The sequence below is a fragment of the Ailuropoda melanoleuca genome, chromosome 7 (genome assembly GCF_002007445.2).
Source record: "Ailuropoda melanoleuca isolate Jingjing chromosome 7, ASM200744v2, whole genome shotgun sequence".
Taxonomy (NCBI): domain Eukaryota; kingdom Metazoa; phylum Chordata; class Mammalia; order Carnivora; family Ursidae; genus Ailuropoda; species Ailuropoda melanoleuca.
Window position 1 is genome coordinate 25,026,858 of NC_048224.1, and position 21,079 is coordinate 25,047,936.

The window sequence follows — 21,079 nt, forward strand, 5'->3', positions numbered from 1 at the left end:
CTTGATGAAGTCCCACAAGTTCATTTTTTCTTCTTTCTCTTGCCTTTGGAGATGTGTCATGAAAAAAGTTGCTGTGGCCGATGTCAAAGAGGTTGCTGCTTATGTTCTCCTCTAGGATTTTGATGGATTCCTGTCTCACATCGCAGTCTTTCATCCATTTGGAGTTTATCTTTGTGTATGGTGTGAGAGAGTGGTCGTGTTTCATTCTTTTGCATGTAGCTTTCCAATTTTCCCTGCACCATTTATTGAAGAGACTGTCTTTTTTCCACTGGATGTGTTTTCCTGCTTTGTCAAAGATTAGTTGCCCAAAGAGCCAAGGATCCATTTCTGGGTTCTCTATTCTGTTCCATTGGTCTATGTGTCTGTTTTTGTGCCAGTACCATGCTGTCTTTGTGATCACAGCTTTGTAGTATAGCTTGAAATCGGGCAACGTGATGCCCCCAGCTTTGTTTTTCCTTTTCAGCACTTCCTTGGTGATTCAGGGACTTTTCTGTCTCCACACAAATTTAAGGGCTGTTTGTTCCAGGTTTTTGAAAAATATCATTGGTATTTTGATCGGGATGGCATTGAAAGTGTAGGTTGCTCTGGGTATGATCCTCTCAACTGATGCATAAAAAGCATTTGACAAAATACAGCATCCTTTCCTGATTAAAACACTTCAGAGTATAGGGATAGAGGGTACATTCCTCAATTTCATAAAAACCATCTATGAAAAGCCTACAGCAAATATCATTCTCAATGGGGAAAAGCTGGAAGCCTTTCCCTTAAGATCAGGAACACGACAAGGAGGCCCACTCTTGCCATTATTATTCAACATAGTACTAGAAGTACTTGCAACAGCAATCAGACAACAAAAAGGGGTAAAAGGTATCCAAATTGGCAAAGAAGAAGTCAAACTGTCTCTCTTGGCAGATGACATAATACTCTATGTGGAAAACCCAAAAGTCTCCACCCCCAAACTACTAGAAGTTATAGAGCAATTCAGTAATGTGGCGGGACACAAAATCAATGCTCAAAAATTAGTTGCATTTCTATACACGAACAATGAGACTGAAGAAAGAGAAATTAGGGAATCCATTCCATTTACAATAGCACCAAAAATCATACTTTATGTTGGAATTAACTTAACTGGAGACATAAAGGATCTATATTCTAGAAACTACAAATCACTCTTGAAAGACATTGAAAAAGACGCAAAAAGATGGAAAAATATTCCATGCTCATGGATTGGAAGAATTAACATAGTTAAATTTTTTTTAAATTTGGTTTTTAAACCTTTATTATTATGGTGAATTTCATAAATCACTTAACTTTTTTTAATTTTATTTTTTATGTTTTATTTTTTTTATTATGTTGTGTTAGTCACTATAGTACATCATTAGTTTTTGATGTAGTGTTCCATGATTCGTTATTTACATATGACACCTAGTGCTCCATGCAATATGTGCCCTCCTTAATACCCATCACCAGGCTAACCCATCCCCCCACCCCCTTCCTATCTGAAACCCTCAGATTATTTCCCAGAGTCCGTAGTCTCCCATGGTTCGTCTCCCTCTCTGATTTCTCCCCCTTCATTTTTCCCTTCCTTTTCCTAATGTCCTCCATGCTATTCCTTATGTTCCACATATAAGTGAAACCATATAATTATCTTTCTCTACTTGACTTATTTCACTTAGCATAATCCCCTCCAGTTCCACCATTGCAAATGGTGGGTATTCATCCTCTCTGATGGCTGAGTAATATTCCACTGTATATATGGACCACATCTTCTTTATCCATTCGTCTGTTGAAGGGCATCTCGGCTCCTTCCACAGTTTGGCTACTGTGGACATTGCTGCTAGGAACATTGGGGTGCATGTGCCCCTTCTTTTCACTACATCTGTATCTCTGGGGTAAACACCCAGTAGTGCAATTGCTGGGTCATAAGGTAGCTCTATTTTTAACTTTTTGAGGGGCCTCCACACTGTTTTCCAAAGTGGCTGTACCAACTTATATTCCCACCAACAGTGTAAGAGGGTTCCCCTTTGTCCACATCCTCTCCAACATTTGTTGTTTCCTGCCTCGTTAATTTTTTTTTAAAGATTTTATTTATTTATTTGACAGAGATAGAGACAGCCAGCGAGAGAGGGAACACAAGCAGGGCGAGTGGGAGAGGAAGAAGCAGGCTCATAGCGGAGGAGCCTGATGTGGGGCTCAATCCCAGAACGCCGGGATCACACCCTGAGCTGAAGGCAGATGCTTAACCGCTATGCCACCCAGGCGCCCCTGCCTCGTTAATTTTTGCCATTCTAACTGGTGTTAGGTGGTATCTCAATGTGGTTTTGATTTGAATTTCCCTGATGGCTAACGATATTGAACGTTTTTTCGTGTGTCTGTTAGCCATTCATACGTCGTCTTTGGAGAAGTGTCTGTTTATGTCTTCTGCCCATTTTTTGACTTATTTGTTTTTTGGCTGTTGAGTTTGAGAAGTTCTTTGTAGATCTTGGATAGCAGCCCTTTATCTGTAGTGTCATTTGCAAATATCTTCTCCCATTCCGTGTGTTGCCTCTTTGTTTTGTTGACTGTTTCCTTTGCTGTGCAGAAGCTTTTTATCTTGATGAAGTCCCAAAAGCTCATTTTCGCTTTTGTTTCCCTTGCCTTTGAAAGAAGTTGCTGTGGCTAATGTCGGAAGAGGTTACTGCCTGTGTTCTCCTCTATGATTTTAATGGATTCCTGTCTCACATTGAGGTCTTTCATCCATTTAGAGTTTATCTTTGTGTATGGTGTAAGAGAACGGTGGAGTTTCATTCCTCTGTCCAATTTTTGCAACACCATTTATTGAAGAAACTGTCTTTTTTCCATTGGGTATTTTTTCCTGCTTTGTTGAAGATTAATTGACCATAGAGTTGAGGGTCCATATCTGGGCTCTCTATTCTGTTCCATTCATCTATGTGTCTGTTTTTGTGCCAGTACCATGCTGTCTTGGCGATCACAGCTTTGTAATATAGCTTGAAATCAGACAATGTGATGCTCCCAGCTTTGTTTCTCTTTTTCAGCATTTCCTTGGTGATTCAGGGTCTTTTCTGGTTCCATATAAGTTTTAGGATTGTTTGTTCCAGCACTTTGAAAAACGGCATTGGTATTTTGATCGGGATGGCACTGAAAGTATAGATTGCTCTGGGCAGCATAGACATGTTAACAATGTTCATTCTTCCAATCCATGAGCATGGAATGTTTTTCCATCTTTTTGTGTCTTCTTCAACTTTGATCATAAGTGTTCTGTAGTTTCTAGAGTATAGATCCTTTACCTCTTTGGTTAGGTTTATTCCAAGGTATCTTATGGTTTTTGGTGCTATTGTAAATGGAATCAATTCCCTAATTTCTATTTCTACAGTTACATTGTCAGTGTATAGGAAAGCAACTGATTTCTGTGCATCGATTTTGTATCCTGCCACATTACTGAATTGCTGTATGAGTTCTAGTAATTTGGGGGTGGAATATTTTGGGTTTTCCACATAAAGTATCATGTCATCTGTGAAGAGAGAGAGATTGACTTCTTCTTCGACACTTTGAATACCTTTTATTTCTTTTTGTTGTCTGATTGCTGATGCTAGGACTTCTAGTACTATATTGAACAATAGTGGCAAGAGTGGACATCTTTGTCATGTTCCTGATCTTAAGGGAAAAGCGCTCAGCTTTTCCCCATTTAGAGTGATACTCACGTGGGATTGATACATTTTGTTTTGATATGTTCTCTTTTCAAACAGAGATGTCCCTTGGACTGCCTTATTTTTCCCGGCTTTAGGCATTCCTTAGGAAAAGATAGCAGAAAGAGGTGTGGTCATTTTTGAGAGTGTATGTATGAAATTTGGAGAGTTGACTAGAGGCTAAGAGAGCAGGGCAGAATGAGAGCACTGGATACCTTGAAGGAATCCAGAAGGTCAGCTTTGAGCTGGGTGGCCCCCAGTACCTCGTTATCCCATTCCAGCTCAAATATTACTTCTCTGTGGCTTTCCCTGTCCTGGTTTTGCTGGGCCTCTCACTGTCTTTTCATTCCTCATCACTGTAATTAAATGCTTATTATTTATGACTTATTACAGCTTTTATTATGACATGTTTCACTTAATTTTGTGATTGTCTACATGCCTATTTCCCTCTCCAAACTTTAATATATTAGAGAGCAGGGACAGTGTTTTATATCCCTGGCACATAGCTTAGTGCCTGACAGATTAGTTGAGTTGATTTAGAGATCAAACTGTCCTCACTTTTTAGCCCTTGTTATTTCATTCCTGTGGACAGTAGTAGCAAAGAGAGGCTAGAGAAGGAGGTGAACTTGACTTGGGCTTCCTGGCTTCTGGTATCCTATTGGGTTCTGAGCCAAGTGACTGGTTGATTCTGGGCATTACATTGAACTCTGTCCCTTTGCTTTAAAACCTAAATATCTGGATGACTGAATGGGTTTGGTGCCTTTACGGAGCCCCTATCCCCAGGAGGTGATTTTGAAGTTCATCTAGAGGTAGTGGTTACTAACTCATAAGAAGTTTTGGGGGGAGTTTTTTGTTTGTTTGATATGGAAGCAAGCTCTTTCTTTGGGTCTGGGAGAAGTTGCTATGGCAGCTCTAGTTGGAAATTTCCTATTTGTTAGTAACATGAGAAACCAGGCAGCTTTGCCTTCAGTCCTTCAGGAGGCTGTAGGAAAGGACTCTGAACACAGTGGCTGTGCCATTTGCCCTCTGTATGGCTGGCCAGCCAGTGCTGAAGGCATTGTACCCTCAGAGGAGACACTTGGCAAGACTGTCCAGGAAGTTAAGCCAACCCTATCTGGAGTATTGATCTGAAAAGCAAAGATAGGCCTGAAGTTAACCTTGCCTGCACTGAAGCAGCAGGAGAATCAGCTTCATTTTTGCTCCTGAAAAGCTGCCTTCTCTGGGCCAAAGTGGGGGTGGTCTTGGAGGACCTGAAAATAAGTTCTGGGCCTCACCAGCATTAGAAAGGAAAAGTTTGCCTCCTGTAGCTATTTGCCCCTTCTTCATGCTTTTAGACTGCCTGAGGGAGCATGGCAAGCCTCTTGTCACCTGAATGAAATGTTGGGAACTGAATGTTTTGCTTCTTTTTTTAATCTTAAGAAAAAACTTCTAGAAGAAGAGAGACTATGGACTCTGAGAAACAAACTGAGGGCTTCAGAGGGGAGGGGGTTGGGGGAATGGGATAGGCTGGTGATGGGTAGTAAGGAGGGCACGTATTGCATGGTGCACTGGGTGTTATACGCAACTAATAAATCATCGAACTTTACATCAAAAACCAGGGATGTGCTGTATGGTGACTAACATAATATAATAAAAAATATTATTAAAAAAAAAAAAGAATGGCACACTCCAGTGGTATGGTTCCAGGCAGTGCTGCAGACCATTAAAAGAGATTGGGAAAGATAGGGGTTTGGGGGTTGGATAGAAGTCATGGTTTATTCAAATCATACCCTTTTATAGGCGTTTACATGCTTGGCAACATTCCTGTGACTATCTTCCCCACTTTATAGATGAGGAAACTAAGGAACAGAGAGGGCAAGTATTTAATCCAAGGTCACTGATGAAGCAAGAACCAAACTTAAGTCTTTTGATTCTCAGTCTAATAGCACTTGCTCATGGCTTCATGTGGTTATATGCAGACCTTCCATCTTGGTTTAGTAAGCATTCTTTCTCTTTGAGACAAATCTGAAAGGCTGTTTACCAGTTCCAGCCCTTATCAGCCCAGGGACCTTGTTCAAAGCTAATACCAGGTACCAAGACCAAATTAGGTGAACCTAGACCTTGCACAGTTGGGGGTGGGGGTGGGGGAGGAAGGGAGGGGTGGCTTTGGAAATGCAGGTGTGCACTTGTGGAAGGAGAGAAGGAATAATTTGACCAGTCAATCCTAGGATTGGAGGCTTTGTTGTCTAGGCAGCTATGCACTAAGCCCAAGACCCAGCAGTTCTGGTTGTGCACATCGAGTGTCTTCTCTCTCTCTCCTTCTCTGACACAGATTATACTGAGTTGGCCACTTTAGAGGTATGGCTGATCCTGGCCCCTTGAGACATTTAGTTAAGCAACAATGCTTAAAAAGCAATAATTGGGCCTTCGCAGGGCCTCACAGAATGAGTAGCTTTTTTAGGTGAGGAGTTCCTAAATGAAGTGGAGTTTCTAGATGAACTACAGAGAAGAAGGGAAGACATGAACTGGGAATTAATCTCATTTCTTGGTCTCTAGTCTCTTGGTTCTTGTCCTGGTAATTTCCAGTAAAAGGGGTCAGCTTAATCTTTATCCCAAGTCTTGTGACTCATGCTTTTGATTCTTCCTAGTCAGGGAAAGCACAGTGCTTTTAACTTTTAAGGTCACAAACTATAGATGGTGGCCCTTCCTGAAAATGAATTGCTGTGGGAGCTGTCAGCTTGTGCTCTTCACAGGCAGTTTTCCCCTTTTAGGGTTAACTTGAGTTACTAGGAAAAGAAAAGGAGGCAGGAGTTTAGAAGATTTAGAAATCTAGATCGAATCTAGAGAATGGGGAAATCATCTCTGCTTGAAGAATGTGAAAGACTGCATGTCTCCCACCAACCAATTTTACCCTTCCCAGGGTAACCCAGCAGAGCCAGAAAGTATTGGCAGTCCCATGCATTCCTTGGCTCTTAGCTTTTCTGTTTGTACTTTCTACTATGCTCCTTCCCTACATTGTGCATGTTCCCAGTAAAAAGGGAATAGATACCCACCCCATATAAAGTAATAGTCTTCTTTACCTCTGTGGTAGTCACTGGTAGTTTAGGATATAGGGGCAAGACTGGTGGCAGGCTAGCTTCACCTTTTTAGAGAACAGCAAAGTACCCTGGAGCCCTCCGTGATATAACCAGCTCCCCACCTGTCCCATGCATTGTTCTCTCCAAGTGAGTCAGAGGGCTAGAGCAATCCTCTGTTACTCCAGGAGTGCTGAAAGATGACTTACCCTGGTGCTCTGAAAGCAGTATTAGACCAGATGCACAGTGGAGGAGGAAAGCCAAACCTTTAGGCTGCACCAAGTGCTTGGGGACTATTAAATGGAGTTCAGGACTCCAGGCTGTTCCTGAGTTTTCTTCATCCCCAGCTGTGAGTGCAGCATATGTGTGTCTTTGGCTACATGCCCCACTAGATCCAAACATGCTTAATGCACCTGAGTCTGGACAATGATTTTTACAGGTGCCATGCTACCTTATTCTAGAACTTTTAGAAAACATTTGGAAAACATTTTTTCCCCTCCAAATTTGACATACTTGCCGTGGTCTTTTCTCCAGGTGAAGGGTTGCTGTCAATATAAGCACAGGCAGGACCCAACCTTGGAGTTGCTGAGTTTTCAGCAGAACACCCGACTGGGAAAACAACCATTCCATGTTTTGTCTCTGTCTTTCACTGTGTATGTAATTTGAGCTTTGGTAGTTAAGCATCTATTTGTTCATTCCTGAATCAGACCCCAGTGTTGAATTTTGTAAAGGTTCAGTCACTCATTGACCTTACCCACCTACTTCCCAGGAGTTTGTCTTAATCTTGATGCCTTTGGGTACTTGCCCAGAACACAAGGACTTGATACATCAATGCTCTGATGGGAAGCCAAGGAAAAAGAAGTGACTGCCTACAGCCTTGAAGGCCAGCAGTGGGGGACAGGTCAGGGTTGACTTCTACTTCTTAGAAGGTAACGTTCTTATTCCTGCCTGACAGCTTGATTCAGATTAAAGTTATCCTGCTGCTTTCTGACCTGAGTGCACTATTTTCCTTTTTCACTAGCTGCAGGATAAGAGTCAAGCCAGGATCCAGGGGCATGTACCAAGTTTGGAGAATACACATGGGATCATTCCAGGCAGTACTGTGGGCTAAGCCCAAGGCATCAGCCAGCCATAATTGCTAGAAAAAGACTGAAAAGAGCAGGGCAGCATATTGTCTTCCAAGACAATCTCTGTTAAGCACCTTGACCAGAAAGAAGAGGAAGAAGCAGAGAATCTGTGAGACCCTGAGGGAGAAAATGAAACGATTGTTGCAAGAGTCAGAGGAAGAAATCATGGTCACCTTAGGACCCTCCTCCAGGCTTTCCCCAGATAAGGCTAAGTCAGAGACTACGTGTGGCATCAAGAGCAAGTCCTCTGGCCCTATTGAATCCTTACCAGAGGATAGCTCCCTGCTCCCTCACTGTGGGTCAACAGCCTCAGCCATTGGTGGGGATAGAGATGGGGGCCTGGCCCAGCATTGTAGCTTTGAGCAGCAGGCCGGCAGCCAGTTTCCTCTGGGCTCTACTGCCTGTGCTCTGGGATCTGGCTCTCAGGACCTCACGTCTGTCAGCATTAGCACAAGCTGTCAAGAGCCCTCGGAAAGGAATCAAGCCAAGTCCCTTTTGTCCAGAGGCCTTCACCAGGGCTGCAGCTGTGAACAGCGAGAGCCTTTGGGGGATGTAGTAGACTATATAATCAGAGAGCTACAAGGCATCAGCCGTCTCCAAACTGAAATTGCTGAGCTGCAGCAGCACTTGAGCCAAGTCCGGGGTTCAGTGGATGAAGTGTCTAGCTGTGTAGACTCAGTTCTGAGTGAAATAGAAGGCTTGCAGGTGGGCAGCAGCTCCCTGGCCAAGGTGTGTGTGGGGGAAATGGCCCAGGAACCCCATGTGGACAGCCCCAATGAGGAAGCCATTCTGTATCTGTATGGACTTCCTGAGCAAGATGGGGAAAATACCATGGAGCTAGTACACAGCTTCCTGGCCATGCACCTTTGTGTTAATGGCATGCAGTGCAACAGGTACATCAAAGAGGCTTACAGAGCAGGCAAAGCCCCAGCCCCCAGGCCTACTGTTGTGAAACTTGCCCATCTAGAGCATAGAGACTTCATCTTGCAGAAATCCATCCTTTTGCAGAGTGTAGGGGTCCGGATTGCCACCAAAGAAGAACCCAGCTGGCCACAGTGCTATAAGAATCCCCAAAAGGAGTCTCTGTCATTTTTGCAGCAACTCCAGGATCATAATGCAAATTCTTTGAACCGGCATGAACCACTTCTTCAAATGGAAACAGGGGACCCGGGACCCATAACAGGACCGTGTCAAATGAGGGCTCAAAATCAACACAGAGAACCTCAAACCCCTGAGCAGCAAGGCCTTTGCTTTCCACCCAAGAATAATTTCACAAAGCCAAGTGATGTATCTAAACCAAGAGATGAAGTAAAAGGAACATCAGGAGCCTCCCAAGTTATCAGTGGCAGTTGTGGTGAGCTGACAGGGAGAGAAGCCTCTCTGTCCACCTTCTGTCAATTTGAGGAGCCTTCCCCAGTGTTAATTTCAAAAGAGGAGGGTTCTGAGAAATCCCAGGTTTTCAAACAGTCCAGCCAAGGATTTGAAGCATGTAGTGTAGCAAAAAGAGAAAACAACTGCAGCAGTAAAAGTGAGGCTGGCAGCTGCCTGTCGCTGTCTGGTTTGCTGAAGACAGAGGACAAGCTTCTGGCCTGTGAAGCTGGGCTTGATATTCTGAGCTCAAAGCAGCTAGAGGACCTTTTGACAGACAAATCCAAAAGGTTTGCAGCTTTGAGCTGTGACCACATGATGGAGGAAATTATCATAGGGCCTGAGACTTTCAGTGACATGGTTCATATTGACTTGAATGAAGAGGAGGAACATGCTACTCGGGTCCTTAAAGATGTCTTTGAAAAGTCATCTTGTGGTCTGGTTGGCTTGCAGGAGGATGAAGATGTAGAAATTAAGTTTTACAAGAGCAAACTGGGCCGAGCAATTCACCACTTTCGTTCAGCTCTGCAGGGCGTGTTTCAGAAGCTGGAGAATACTGGGCCCATCAGTCCCGAGGACCTGGAAAGCAATGAGAGCGGTTCTCAGTCAGAGAACAGTGATAGACTTCTTGGGACAGTGAGTTCAGAGGGTGCCCAAGATTTCTCTGTGGAGAGCCCTGGGAGTCAGGAGAGTGAGAGCTTGCTCAGTGTGGTCTCTGGTGGAGTGGGCATCTCTACACAGAGAGACCAAACCTTTCAGGATCCCAGCAACTTCTCTCTTGCTTCTAACTCCTCGCCTGTTGCATATTCATTGCCAGGTTTTGCTCTGGCTCCGTGTCTGGGAGGTGAAACATGTTCCGGGCCCGAATCTCCCAAGCAGGGCAGACTAAGCCTAGAGCAAATGTGTGCAGAGACCATCTACCTCAACAAGTGCATCAACAATTTTAAACATGTTCTGAGAGAGAAAAGACTGAGGCAGAAAAAACTTTTGCATGAGCTAGTACAGAAGGCAAACCATGTCTCGGTAGAAGACATACACTCAGGTATTCTAAATCTGTATTTAATGGGGTCACAGCTGGCTGGGTATGGCCCCCATCAGGCTAGTGGGAGACCCAGCCTGGTGGTGAGTTTCACAAGGTGATGGGGGAGGTCCACAGCTTAAATCAGTCTAAATTACTTGACTACAGATTTTAAGCTAATTCTGTGGGAATTGGAGTGCTACAAGAGGGTTCTAAAGCAACAGGAAAAGGAGTTCCTACCTTTAGGAAGCTTCCAGTCTATTGGGGGGTTAAAGGTGACTTTAGAAACTACCTTTCCAAAGAAGGGGGAACATGTGGACAGAAGTAGTTTACAGCTGCAGGACTTTTAGGATATGCCACTGTAAAGTAGGTGGTGGTGTAGGAGGCAGGAATGGGCATATTGTTCACAGGCAATAGAGGGGCTTGCCATTTCCCCAGCAGCTAATGGGCCATAATGGGAATTTCCCTTATCCTGACCTTTCTTCTTCCCAATACTGGACTTAACACAGAACCTTATTTTCAACTCAAAGCTGTCTAGTGCTTGCCCTATCCAAGAACCCAACTCTGCCTTTCACAGGTCGTATTCCTTTTCTTCCATCTCCAGCTAAAGGCTCCTCACCTAAACAGGAGAATGGAATGGTTTTGACTCTAGAAATGAGAGTACTTTTTTTCTAGGTAGCATGAAGATATGTAGTTTTAAAATTACTTCTCCTAATCAAAATTAAATTTATCCAAAGAGCATATGCTGTATTCATCCAGTTTTTAAATGTAAATGGGGTTGTCCTCCTATGCATATAACCTGATTAATGTTTCTAAGGAGAATTAAAATTATGAAACATATTGTGTTGACAAAGGTGTGGGGGAACAGGCACTTCTGCATTGCTGGTGGGATGGGAGTGTAAATTGATATAACCTCTAAGGAAGACAATTGGCAAAATGTATCAGAATTCTATATACCCTTTGAGCCCTAAAATCACTTCCAGGAATATATCCTGCAGGTTTATTTTCACATGTGGAAAGGACGTATGTTCTATTTTTGAAGCATTGTTTTTAGTAGCAAAGAGTGAAAACAACCTAAATGTTAAGAAAGACTGGTTAGGGGTGCCTGGGTAGCTCAGTCGATTAAGCTTCACTATTGGTTTTGGCTCAGGTCATAATCTAATGGGTTGTGAGATGGAGCCCTGTGTCTCTGACTCCAGCCTCCGTGGGGAGTCTGCTCAAAGATTCTCTCCCCCTGCCCCTCCCCCAACTCAGAAGCCCTGAGCGTGTGCAAACGCGCGCGCGCGCACACACACACACACTCTCTCAAATAAGTAACTCTTAAAAAAAAAAAAAGGACTGGTTAAATAATCTACTGGCACATCCTAAGAATGTAATATAGTACCATATAGCTATAAAAAGAATGAGGTAGCGCCTTACTGAAATGGTGCAGAACAGTATGTATAAGATGTCTACATTTGTATAAAAAAGAGAGGGAAAGAATACACAAACCGATAATGTCTCTGTCTGTTTGTATAGAATATCGAACAAACATACATAAGAGACTGATTGTTACCTGATTGCCCATGGGGAAATACGGTATTGGGTGAAAAGCTAAGGAGATGAAAAGTAGATTTTTTTCACTGTAAACCTTTTTTATACTTTTTAGAATTTGAATAATAAATGTAATACCAAGTTATAAAATTAAGTTTAAAAATAAAAAATTAAAATCACATCATGTTCCTTTCAAATATCCCTAGAGCTACTCCTTACAGCTTATGAGAAAAGTCTAAATTCCTTCACTTGACGTTCAAGACCACTACAGTTGGTCTCTAGTTTACAATTGCAGGCTTCTCTCCTGTTATCCCACTATACTCCACCCAAGAGAAAACTTCGCTATCACAAATTCGCCTGTACTGTCTGTTCTCAGCATATTCACATATACTGCTTTCTTAGCCCGAGGTGCTATGTTCATCAAATCAGCCTAGCAGAATTCACTCAGTTCTTCAGTATACAGCCAGAGCATCCCCTCTTCCAGGAAGCTTTCTGTAATTCCTCAGCTGTAAGGGATTTCTTTCTCCTCTTAACCTTGCAGTCCTTTTTCCTTCTCCCTGGGCATTTAGAAATATTACATTACAGCAACAATGGAAACAACAAATATCAAAGCAGTACTTCCTTACTAACTCCTTAAGCCTTGGTGGCAGTCGATGTTAAGTACCCAGCACACTTGGACTGGCTCTTCAGCTAGCAAAATTCCCCTTCTGAGCTGATATCCCAGTGAGCAATGCAAGGAACTTGTGGTACCTGTGATAAGCAGGTGGTGGCAGCAGCAGTGATAATGAGACAAAGGAGGTTTTCTGAAGCATCAATAAGAAAGCAAGCCAAAGTTCTGGGTCCTAGCCAAGATCAAGTCTGGTCTGTGGGCTGCAGAGGGAGTGGTGGAGTCCAGGACTGGAGTGCTGGGTCCAGGCCTGACTCCAGCAGCATTCCACAGAGTAGGAAGAATAGAGCAAGGTAAGCACATAGGGATAGCCTTTCACCCACAACAGCCACCACCCTCAGCTGATAAACTGATTGAGTATTAGTAACAGTGGCTATTACCACAATGAAACATTTAAGAAATCAGCTTTCTTCACTGCTTTGCTTGGGTCCTTAGGCCCTAAGCTTACTAGTAGCTTACCATTAATTTGAGTTATTTTTTCATCCTTTTCCTTCTCTTTTGGGGGTACATAGCACTGTTTTAAGTACTGTCACATGCATTATATAAAAATTCGATTCTTTTATTTCTATTTCTCTACCAAGATAGCTCTTGTCAAGGCCGTCGGATGACCACCATATTGCCAAACTTCTGTTCCATTTTTAGTCCTCCTCTTAATCAGTCAGCAACTCGACATAATTGATTACGTCCTTCTTTTTATTATAACAGCTTTATTGAGTTATAATTTACATACCACAAAGTTCACCTTTAAAATCCCTTAAAAAGTGTACAATTGAGTGTTTTTTGGTAGATTCATGGAATTATGCAACCATCAACTCCAGAACATTTCTATCACCCCAAAAAGAAACCCCTTACCTGTTAGTGGTCACTCTCTACTCCCCTTTACTTCCAGCCTCTAGCAACCACTAATCTACTTTCTCTTTCTGTGGATTTGCCTGTTCTGGACATTGCATATAAATGGATTCATATGATATGTGGCCTTTTGTGACTGGCTTCGTCCATTTAGCATGTTTTTAAGGTTCAACCATGTTGTAACATGTTTCAATACTTCATTTCTTTTTGTGGTGGGATAATATTCCATTTTATGGATATGCCATTTTTTGTTTATCTGTTCAGTATTTGATGGGCATTTGGTTTGTTGTTTACTACTTTTTGGCTATAATGAATAATGTTGCTATGAACATTTGTGTACAAGTTTTTGTGCAGACATATGGTTACAGTTCTCTTGGGGATGTATTAGAAGTGGAATTGCTGGGTCATATGGTAACTCTAAGTTTAACACTTTTGAGGAATTGCCAGACTGTTTTACAATGTGGTTGTATCATTTTACATTCCAACCAGCAAGGCATAAAATTTCTAATTTCTCCACATTCTTGCTAACACTTATTAATGTCTGTGTTTTTTTATTATACCCATCCCACTGGGTGTGAGTAGTATCATATTGTGGTTTGATTTGCATTTCCCTAGTGGCTAATGATGTTAAGCATCTTTTCATGTGCGTATTGGCCATTTTTATATTTTCTTCGGAGAAATGTCTATTCAAGTTGAGTCGTCTTTTTGTTGTTGACTTGTGAGAGTTCTTTGTATATTCTAGACATGTGCCTCTTATCACATATATGATTTGTAAATATTTCCCCCCAATTTTTGTGTTGTCATTTTACTTTCTTGATGGTGTTTTTTTTTGAAGCATACATGTTTTATTAAAAAATTTTTTATTGTGGTAAAATATACGTAATATAAAATTTATCATTTTAACCATTTTAAGTTTGTTCACATTGTTGTACAACCATCACCATCATCCAATATCCAGAACTTTTTCGTCTTCCACAACTGAAACTCTACCCATTAAACTAACTCCCCATTCTCCCCTTCCCCCAGCCATTGGCAACCACATTCTACTTTCTGCCTCTATTTGCTCTAGGTACCTCATGTAAGTGGAATCACACAATATTTGTCATTTTGTGACTGGCCTATTTTACTTGGTTTAATGTTTGTAATATTCTCAAGGTTCATCCATGCTGTAGCATGTGTCAGGGTTTCCTTTTTAAGCCTGAATGGGATTCCATTGTAGGTATATACACCTCATTTTGTTTATCCATTCATTTGTAGGAGGATACTTGGGTTTCTTCCACCTTTTGGCTATTGTGAATAATGCTGGTATGAACATGGGTATTTAAATACCTCTTTTGAATCCTTGCTTTCATTTCCTTTGGGTATATAACCAGAAGTTTAATTGCCATATTGTTTTCTACGGTGGCTGCACCATTTTGCATACCTACCAACAGTGCACAAAGGTTCTGATTTCTCTACATCCTTGCCAGCAGTTGTTAGTTCTCTCTCTCTCCCTTTTATTATAATAGCCATTATAATGGGTATGAAATAGAGTATAAAAGTTTTAGATTTTGATGAAATTCAATTTATCAATTTTTCTTGTGTGGATTGTGGTTTTGGTTTCATAGTTAAGAAACTGTTGTTGAACCCAAAGTCATAAAAATTTACTCCTGTGTTTTTTTCCTAAATGTTTTTTAGTTTTGGCTCTTTTAGGTCTATGATCCATATTGAGTTAATTTTTATATATGGAGTGAGATAGGGCTCTGACTTCATTCATATGCATATGGATATTCCACCATTTGTTGAAAAAGAATCTTTTAGTCTGTCCTTATGCCTAAGTTCCTGCTTTTCGGAACACTTTCTTCAGTTGCCTTCTAGACCACCTCTCTGTATTGATTCTACCCCAGTACTATTGACCATTCCTTCTTAGTCATCCTTTTTTTTTTTTTGTTAAGATTTTATTTATTTGTGAGAGAGTGCACACAAGCAGGGGAAGAGGCAGGCAGAGGGAGAGGCCGACTCCCTGCTGAGCAAGTAGCCTGATGTGGGACTGAATCCCAGAACCCTGGGATCATGACCTGAGCCAAAGGCAGACACTTAACCAACTGAACCACCCTGGTGTCCCTTTCTTAGCCATCTTTGCTGGTCCCTCCTCATCTTCCCAACCTTGTAGCATCCCAGAATTCAATCCTGATTTCTTCTTTTTATTCATACTCACAGGCTAAGTAACCTATTTCAATATCATGAGTTTCATAAGGAATCCCAGATTTATATCTCTGGCCCAGACATCTTCCATGGACGCCAGACTCTATCTTAACATTCTCATTTGTATGTAAACAGGCATCTCAGATTTGACATATCTGAAACCAAACTCCTGGTCCTTTTCCCCAAGACCCTACCAAACCTGCTTTTCCTATAGTCTTCCTTACCAGTATATGACATCTCCATTCTTGTAGCAGCTCAGGCCCAAATCCATAGAGTCCTTCTTGTCTTTTCCCTTTCTGTCATAGTTCACATCCAATCAGTTAGTAAATCTGCTTGCTCTACCTTTAAAAAGTAACCTAAATTCCAGTGTTTATAGCAGCAATGTCTACAATAGCCAAAATATGGAAAGAGCCCAGATGTCTATCAACAGATGGTAATGAAGATGTGATATAAATACACACACACACTAATATACTGAATATTACTCAGCCATCAAAAAGAATGAAATCTTGCCATTTGCAACGACGTGGATGGAATTAGAGGGTATTATGCTAAGCAAAATAAGTCAGTCAGAGAAAGACAAATACCATGTGATTTCACTCATATGTGGAATTCAAGAAACAAAACAGATGAACATACGGGAGGGCAAGGGAGGGTAAAATAAAATAAGAGGGAAACAGAGAGGGAGGCAAACCATAAGAGACTCTTAACTCTAGAATACAAATTGAGGGTTGCTGGAGGGATGGTGGGTGGGGAGATGGGGTAACTGGGTGATGGACATTAAAGAGGGCACTTGATGTAATGAGCACTGGGTGTTAAAAGCAACTGATTAATCACTAAATTCTACCCTTGAAACTAATAATACAGTATATGTTAACTAAATTGAATTTTAATAAAGAATTTTTTAAAAAGTAACCTAAACCTTACCAGTATCTCTACCTCCACCACCGTCATTCTTGTCTAAATCACATTTTTCTCTTATCCAGATGATTTCAGTAGTCTAACTGGTCTCTCTCCTTCTACCGTTGTTCTCCACAGTCCATTTTCCCCACAGCAATCAGAGTAATGCTTACAAAACATGAGTCAGATCATATCACTTCTCTGCTCAAAAGCTTCCATTTATTTTCCATCTCAGAATGAAAGTTGAAGTGCTCATGAGCCTGTAGAGCCCGATTTGAACTGGTACTCTATTGCAAACTTGCTGTTCCTCCACACCACTTATGCTCTCACCTCAGGCTTTGCACCTGCTCTGTGTTCTGACTAGAATACTTTTTTCCTAGAATCCAAATAACTTCTTTACTCATTTCCTTCAGGTCTCTGCTGAGATGTCACATTATCAATGAGGACTCCCTGATAACCTTTTGTAAACTTTAATAATGGGGTACCTGGGTAGCTTGGTTAAGCATCTGCCTTTGGCTCAGGATCCTGGGATCAAGCCCCGTGTCAGGCCCCTGCTCAGCTGGGAGACTGCTTCTCCCTCTCCCTTTGCCCCTCCTCCCACTCATGCATGTGCTCTCTCTCTTTCTCAAATTAATAAAATCTTTAAAGAAATATAATAGTGACTGTAACGTCACCACAGGGGGCATTATCTTCCCCCCTTACCTGAATTTTGAAGCAGGGTCTCTATCACAAGTGATATGGTGTGTATATAGTTCCAGATCCTGGAACCAAATGCCTGTTTTGAATTTTGGCTTTGCCCCTTGCTGTGGCTTCAGGCAACTTTCTTAACCTCTCTGATGATCTTTAGTTTAATCAACAAAAAAATGGAGATTATAATAGTATTTGCCCAGTAGAGTTGTTGGGAGAAATAAATGAGCTTATTCGAGTAAAATGTCAGATACGTGATATGTTCACCTCGTGTTAGCTACTATCATCGTCTTTGTCATTGTTAATCGTCAGCTCCTCCTCTAGAGTAGAAGCTTCTCAAGATCAGGGAATTTGTTTCATTCTCTTTGCTTCATCACCAGCACTGAGAACAGTGCCTGGTATGCAGTAGGTTCTCTGTAGGTACTTGTTGAAGAAACGAATCCTCACTATAACCCTGGGAGGTAGCGTTCTTACCTGCTTTTTACACATAAGGAAATGCAGGCTCAAATAAATTGAGGGCCTCAAGTCTTTTGACTCCCAAGTACAACGAAGTTAAGATTGTTTTAATAATGAGGAAGTATGTCACTTCCTTATAAAATGTGTTGTCTGGAAGAGTGCAATCATTTTTAGGGATCAGGGTTTGTTTTTTTTTTTTTCTTGGCAGAGTGGGTGTTCTACAGATACACTGCACTTAAACTGAAAACTAAATCTGAGTGGAAAAATGTTAAGGCAGTTTAGGAAGTTAGGAAGCACAAAAAGTTTGACTCTTAACAAGAAAAATGTTTTGTTGTGTTTGTCCAGTGAGCAGGACAAACTGAAGAGCTAGTACAGCAGTTCCTTGGGGTCTGAAAAATGGTACGGACTCTTGGCTAGGAGATTTCTGTTTTCTTTGGTGATATGCAAAACACATGTTCTTAGAAGCTGTTGTTTTCTAAGTCCTGAAAGTTCAGGTTCATTTCACTATATACAAATGCTAGGACATGTGCTAAGCCGTCAGGCTACAAGGGTAAAATTATATGTATATGGAAAGCCTTGTCAGCAGATTCTTAGGCATGATGGGGAACTGTGGGAAGAATAGAAAGACACAAATTAACTTAGACATGATGTATAGAGTGTATTTTTAAAATAGTGGAGATGGAGAGAAACCTTTCCAATTTGAATCACAGGTCAGTTAAAGTGTTCCTTGCCTAATTTTCTTTTTCAAAGAGAACAGAGTAGAGTAGGGGAGTAGTAGTAGCAGAGATAGGGCCCCTTTCTAGCAAGTATCTTTTGCATCTCATCCACATTCCTATAGCTGCACTCTTTTGTAGGATTCCTATTCCTGAGTTCACTCTTCTGTCAAGTCAGGTGACCCATTAGGCCATTAGAAATAACTGAAAAATTGGAAACTTATGAATTAGTTTTTTGATTCTCCCTTTTACTTGTTATGTAATGTCAGTGAGTCTTTCAAAGGGAGGGAAAAGAAAGTGGAGGGGAGCTGATCAGCCCAGCTGAATGGACTTGCCTTAGAGAAGGAAACCTGTGACGCTATCCATATGTGTCCTAGTAGGCACTGTAGTCTGATGAACAGGAGAAGGAGTAATCTCTGGACTTTATCTTCCTCTACTGTGGCTTGCTAAGGTCCTTCTGGAAGCATCCATTTCCTTTGGAGTATTTTTCTGGATTTAATAGATAATCAGGCCTGGGGTTGCTACCATGGTTTTATCATCTAGATCATGGTGACTTCTGTTAGGCCAGTGGCCGCTTGATGCCCCCAACTGTAGCCTTTGAGCATCCTGGTCCTATCCTTAACTTCAGGCCTTAACCTGTCCTAACTTAGACTTTGGGAAAACAGGCCAGGGTTTGCTGGGCAAATGCATGGCCAAGCCTGCATTGTAAAGTGGAAAGGGTTTGATTACCAGGCCTTCGGGGGTTGAGGACTTATCCCAGATCCAGAGTGAGCACATAGAGCTTCTGAGGAAGGAACTCACTTTGTGCTTAGCCAGTTCAGATAGCCTGTTGGAGTGGCCCTTGGTAACAAACCTTGTGGCTGCTTGCAGGCCAGTTTGGAAAAGGGAAAAGTGTGACTGAAATCCCCAAGTAGACTTTGTCCTTTAGTTTGAGTAGCCAAACTGGGAATGGTCTAAACTAAAAGACAGGGGCAGCCAATGCAGCAGGATTGGAAGCTAGGCTCTGTGAACTGCCCAGCTGTTCAGAGGACCTCTTCCTTTCTTCCATGTCCCTTGAGATTTAGCTAGCATTTTCTTTGGGTTCCATGCTATGGGACTGAATCTACTAACCTTTCTGCCCTTTTTTTCTGCTCTTTCTCTCCTTGCAGAAGGAAAGCGAGGAGCCGTTCAGGTTGTGCCTCTGGCCCTTTGGGCCCTTTTTGTTGTCTATTTTCAACCCTTCTCTCCTGAGCACGGTGTGCATGTGTGTGCACATGTATGATCTGTGCCTGTGGGCTTTGGCTCACGCAGATAGTCTGTTTTTCCTGAAAGCAGTTTGTGGGCATGCTCCGTTCTTGTATGCAGACATCCCTGGAGCACAGGGTGAGAATGTGTGTGCCAGCATGGTGCACATTCAATGTAGCATGTGTGTGCTTTTACTTGTACTCAGTTTGACTACCCTGAACACTAATTGCCCTCCTCTTCTACTTTGCAGTGTTTGTCCATTTTTTGCTTGTTGCTGCAGGTTGCCATATGCTGTAAACCCTTGCTGAGCCCAGCATGCATACACTCTGTATTTGGGAGCAGGAGTTTCTGTGGGCATTTTGTGCCTCTTGCCTGGGGTCCTAAGTGTGAATGTGCTTTGTGCTTCTGAGCAGGTTTCTTGGCCTCTCTGTGAGCATAAGCTTCTGTAGACGTGTGATGTGGGTCCCCCATGTCATGTGAATGCATATTATAACTAATGCTTTGTGCCTGTAAGCACTGGTTCTTGAAGACAGTGAGGGTTTGCTGTTGCCTGTGATTCCAGCCCTGGTGAACACTGAATCCTTCTTCAAATGGGTGTGCGCACATGTTTTATCACCCTGTGTGCAGGATCCATGATCACCTTGTGTTTCCCCCAGGCATAAGTTGTGTCTATGAATGTACCTGCTGTAGGTACTTTATCTAGACCTCCTCTCATTCTCAGTCCTCCTTCAGTACCTCTGTGTGCATGCTTTATGCTTTGTCTGCAGGCTTTAGCAGACCATTTGTCTCCTCTAAGCACAAGAAATGTGTATGATCTGAGCTTGTAGAACCCTGGTTCCCAGAGACCTTTTGTGACTTGTTTCCTTAAGGTTTGTGGTTTCTGGCAAACATCTAATTCTAGATAGGAAATAAAAATCTGCTCAGTACAGTGACTATTTTCAAAGGGAAGATAAGTTCTGGGTGGTAGGCTTTGGGGATTTAGGGATAGGGCTACCCCTCAGAAGCAACCTCAAGTGATGTGTATCACCACTTCTGGTTTCCTTTTGGGCTTGGCTCTCCTTTAGCCAGTATTATCCCACCCACAGAACCAGGGCAAGAGCCAGGTAAGGTGAAAAGGTTCATGAAGGGCTGTGGGCAATGGGCAGATAGGCTTGCTTAGAATACAGACAATCTGAGAAAGGTCTTAAATCCAAAGTTCATCTTGAGCCTACTGCTGACCCAGGGTAATTCTTACCCACTTTCACATCACCCTGGCCTAAGTTTATCTATAACTTCTCCCATCTGTGGCTCTCCCAAAATTTCACTCCCTGTACAAAGTTAAACACCTTACTTCTGCCTTCCCTCTTTGGAGCTCGTTTGTTCCAGGATAGTTAGCTGGAGCCCAGGTCTCAGGAGGCAGGAAAGTTTTAGGGGGTGGAAGGGAACAAGGAAGGGGCAGGAAGCCCCAGACTTGCTAGCACTAGGTTTATTGAGCCTAAACAGCATTTACCATTGGTTCTCTGGAGAGCCCTGGAAGCTTTGGAACTTTGCTCTGTACACTGCTTAAAGGGTTTTTTCTGTGGGTTTGTTTGTTTGTTTGTTTATGGAGAAACCTTTAAAAACTGTTTTCAAACT

General features: G+C 42.2%; 1 protein-coding gene across 6 annotated transcripts in view; it reads left to right on the forward strand.

Annotated features, from left to right (window-relative positions):
• UNC13B (unc-13 homolog B) overlaps positions 1 to 21,079 on the forward strand; it is a 220,767-nt gene that overhangs the window by 163,717 nt on the left and 35,971 nt on the right. The window contains exons 1-2 of one of the 6 annotated variants that reach the window (XM_034664077.1): positions 7,638 to 10,276; positions 19,390 to 19,412. The exons of the other annotated variants lie outside the window; for them this stretch is intronic. Of the exons in view, the coding sequence (XP_034519968.1) occupies positions 7,996 to 10,276; positions 19,390 to 19,412 (2,304 nt within the window). The 5' untranslated portion in view covers positions 7,638 to 7,995. Of the gene's footprint in view, positions 1 to 7,637; positions 10,277 to 19,389; positions 19,413 to 21,079 lie in introns of those variants that run through there. 6 annotated transcript variants of the gene reach the window in all.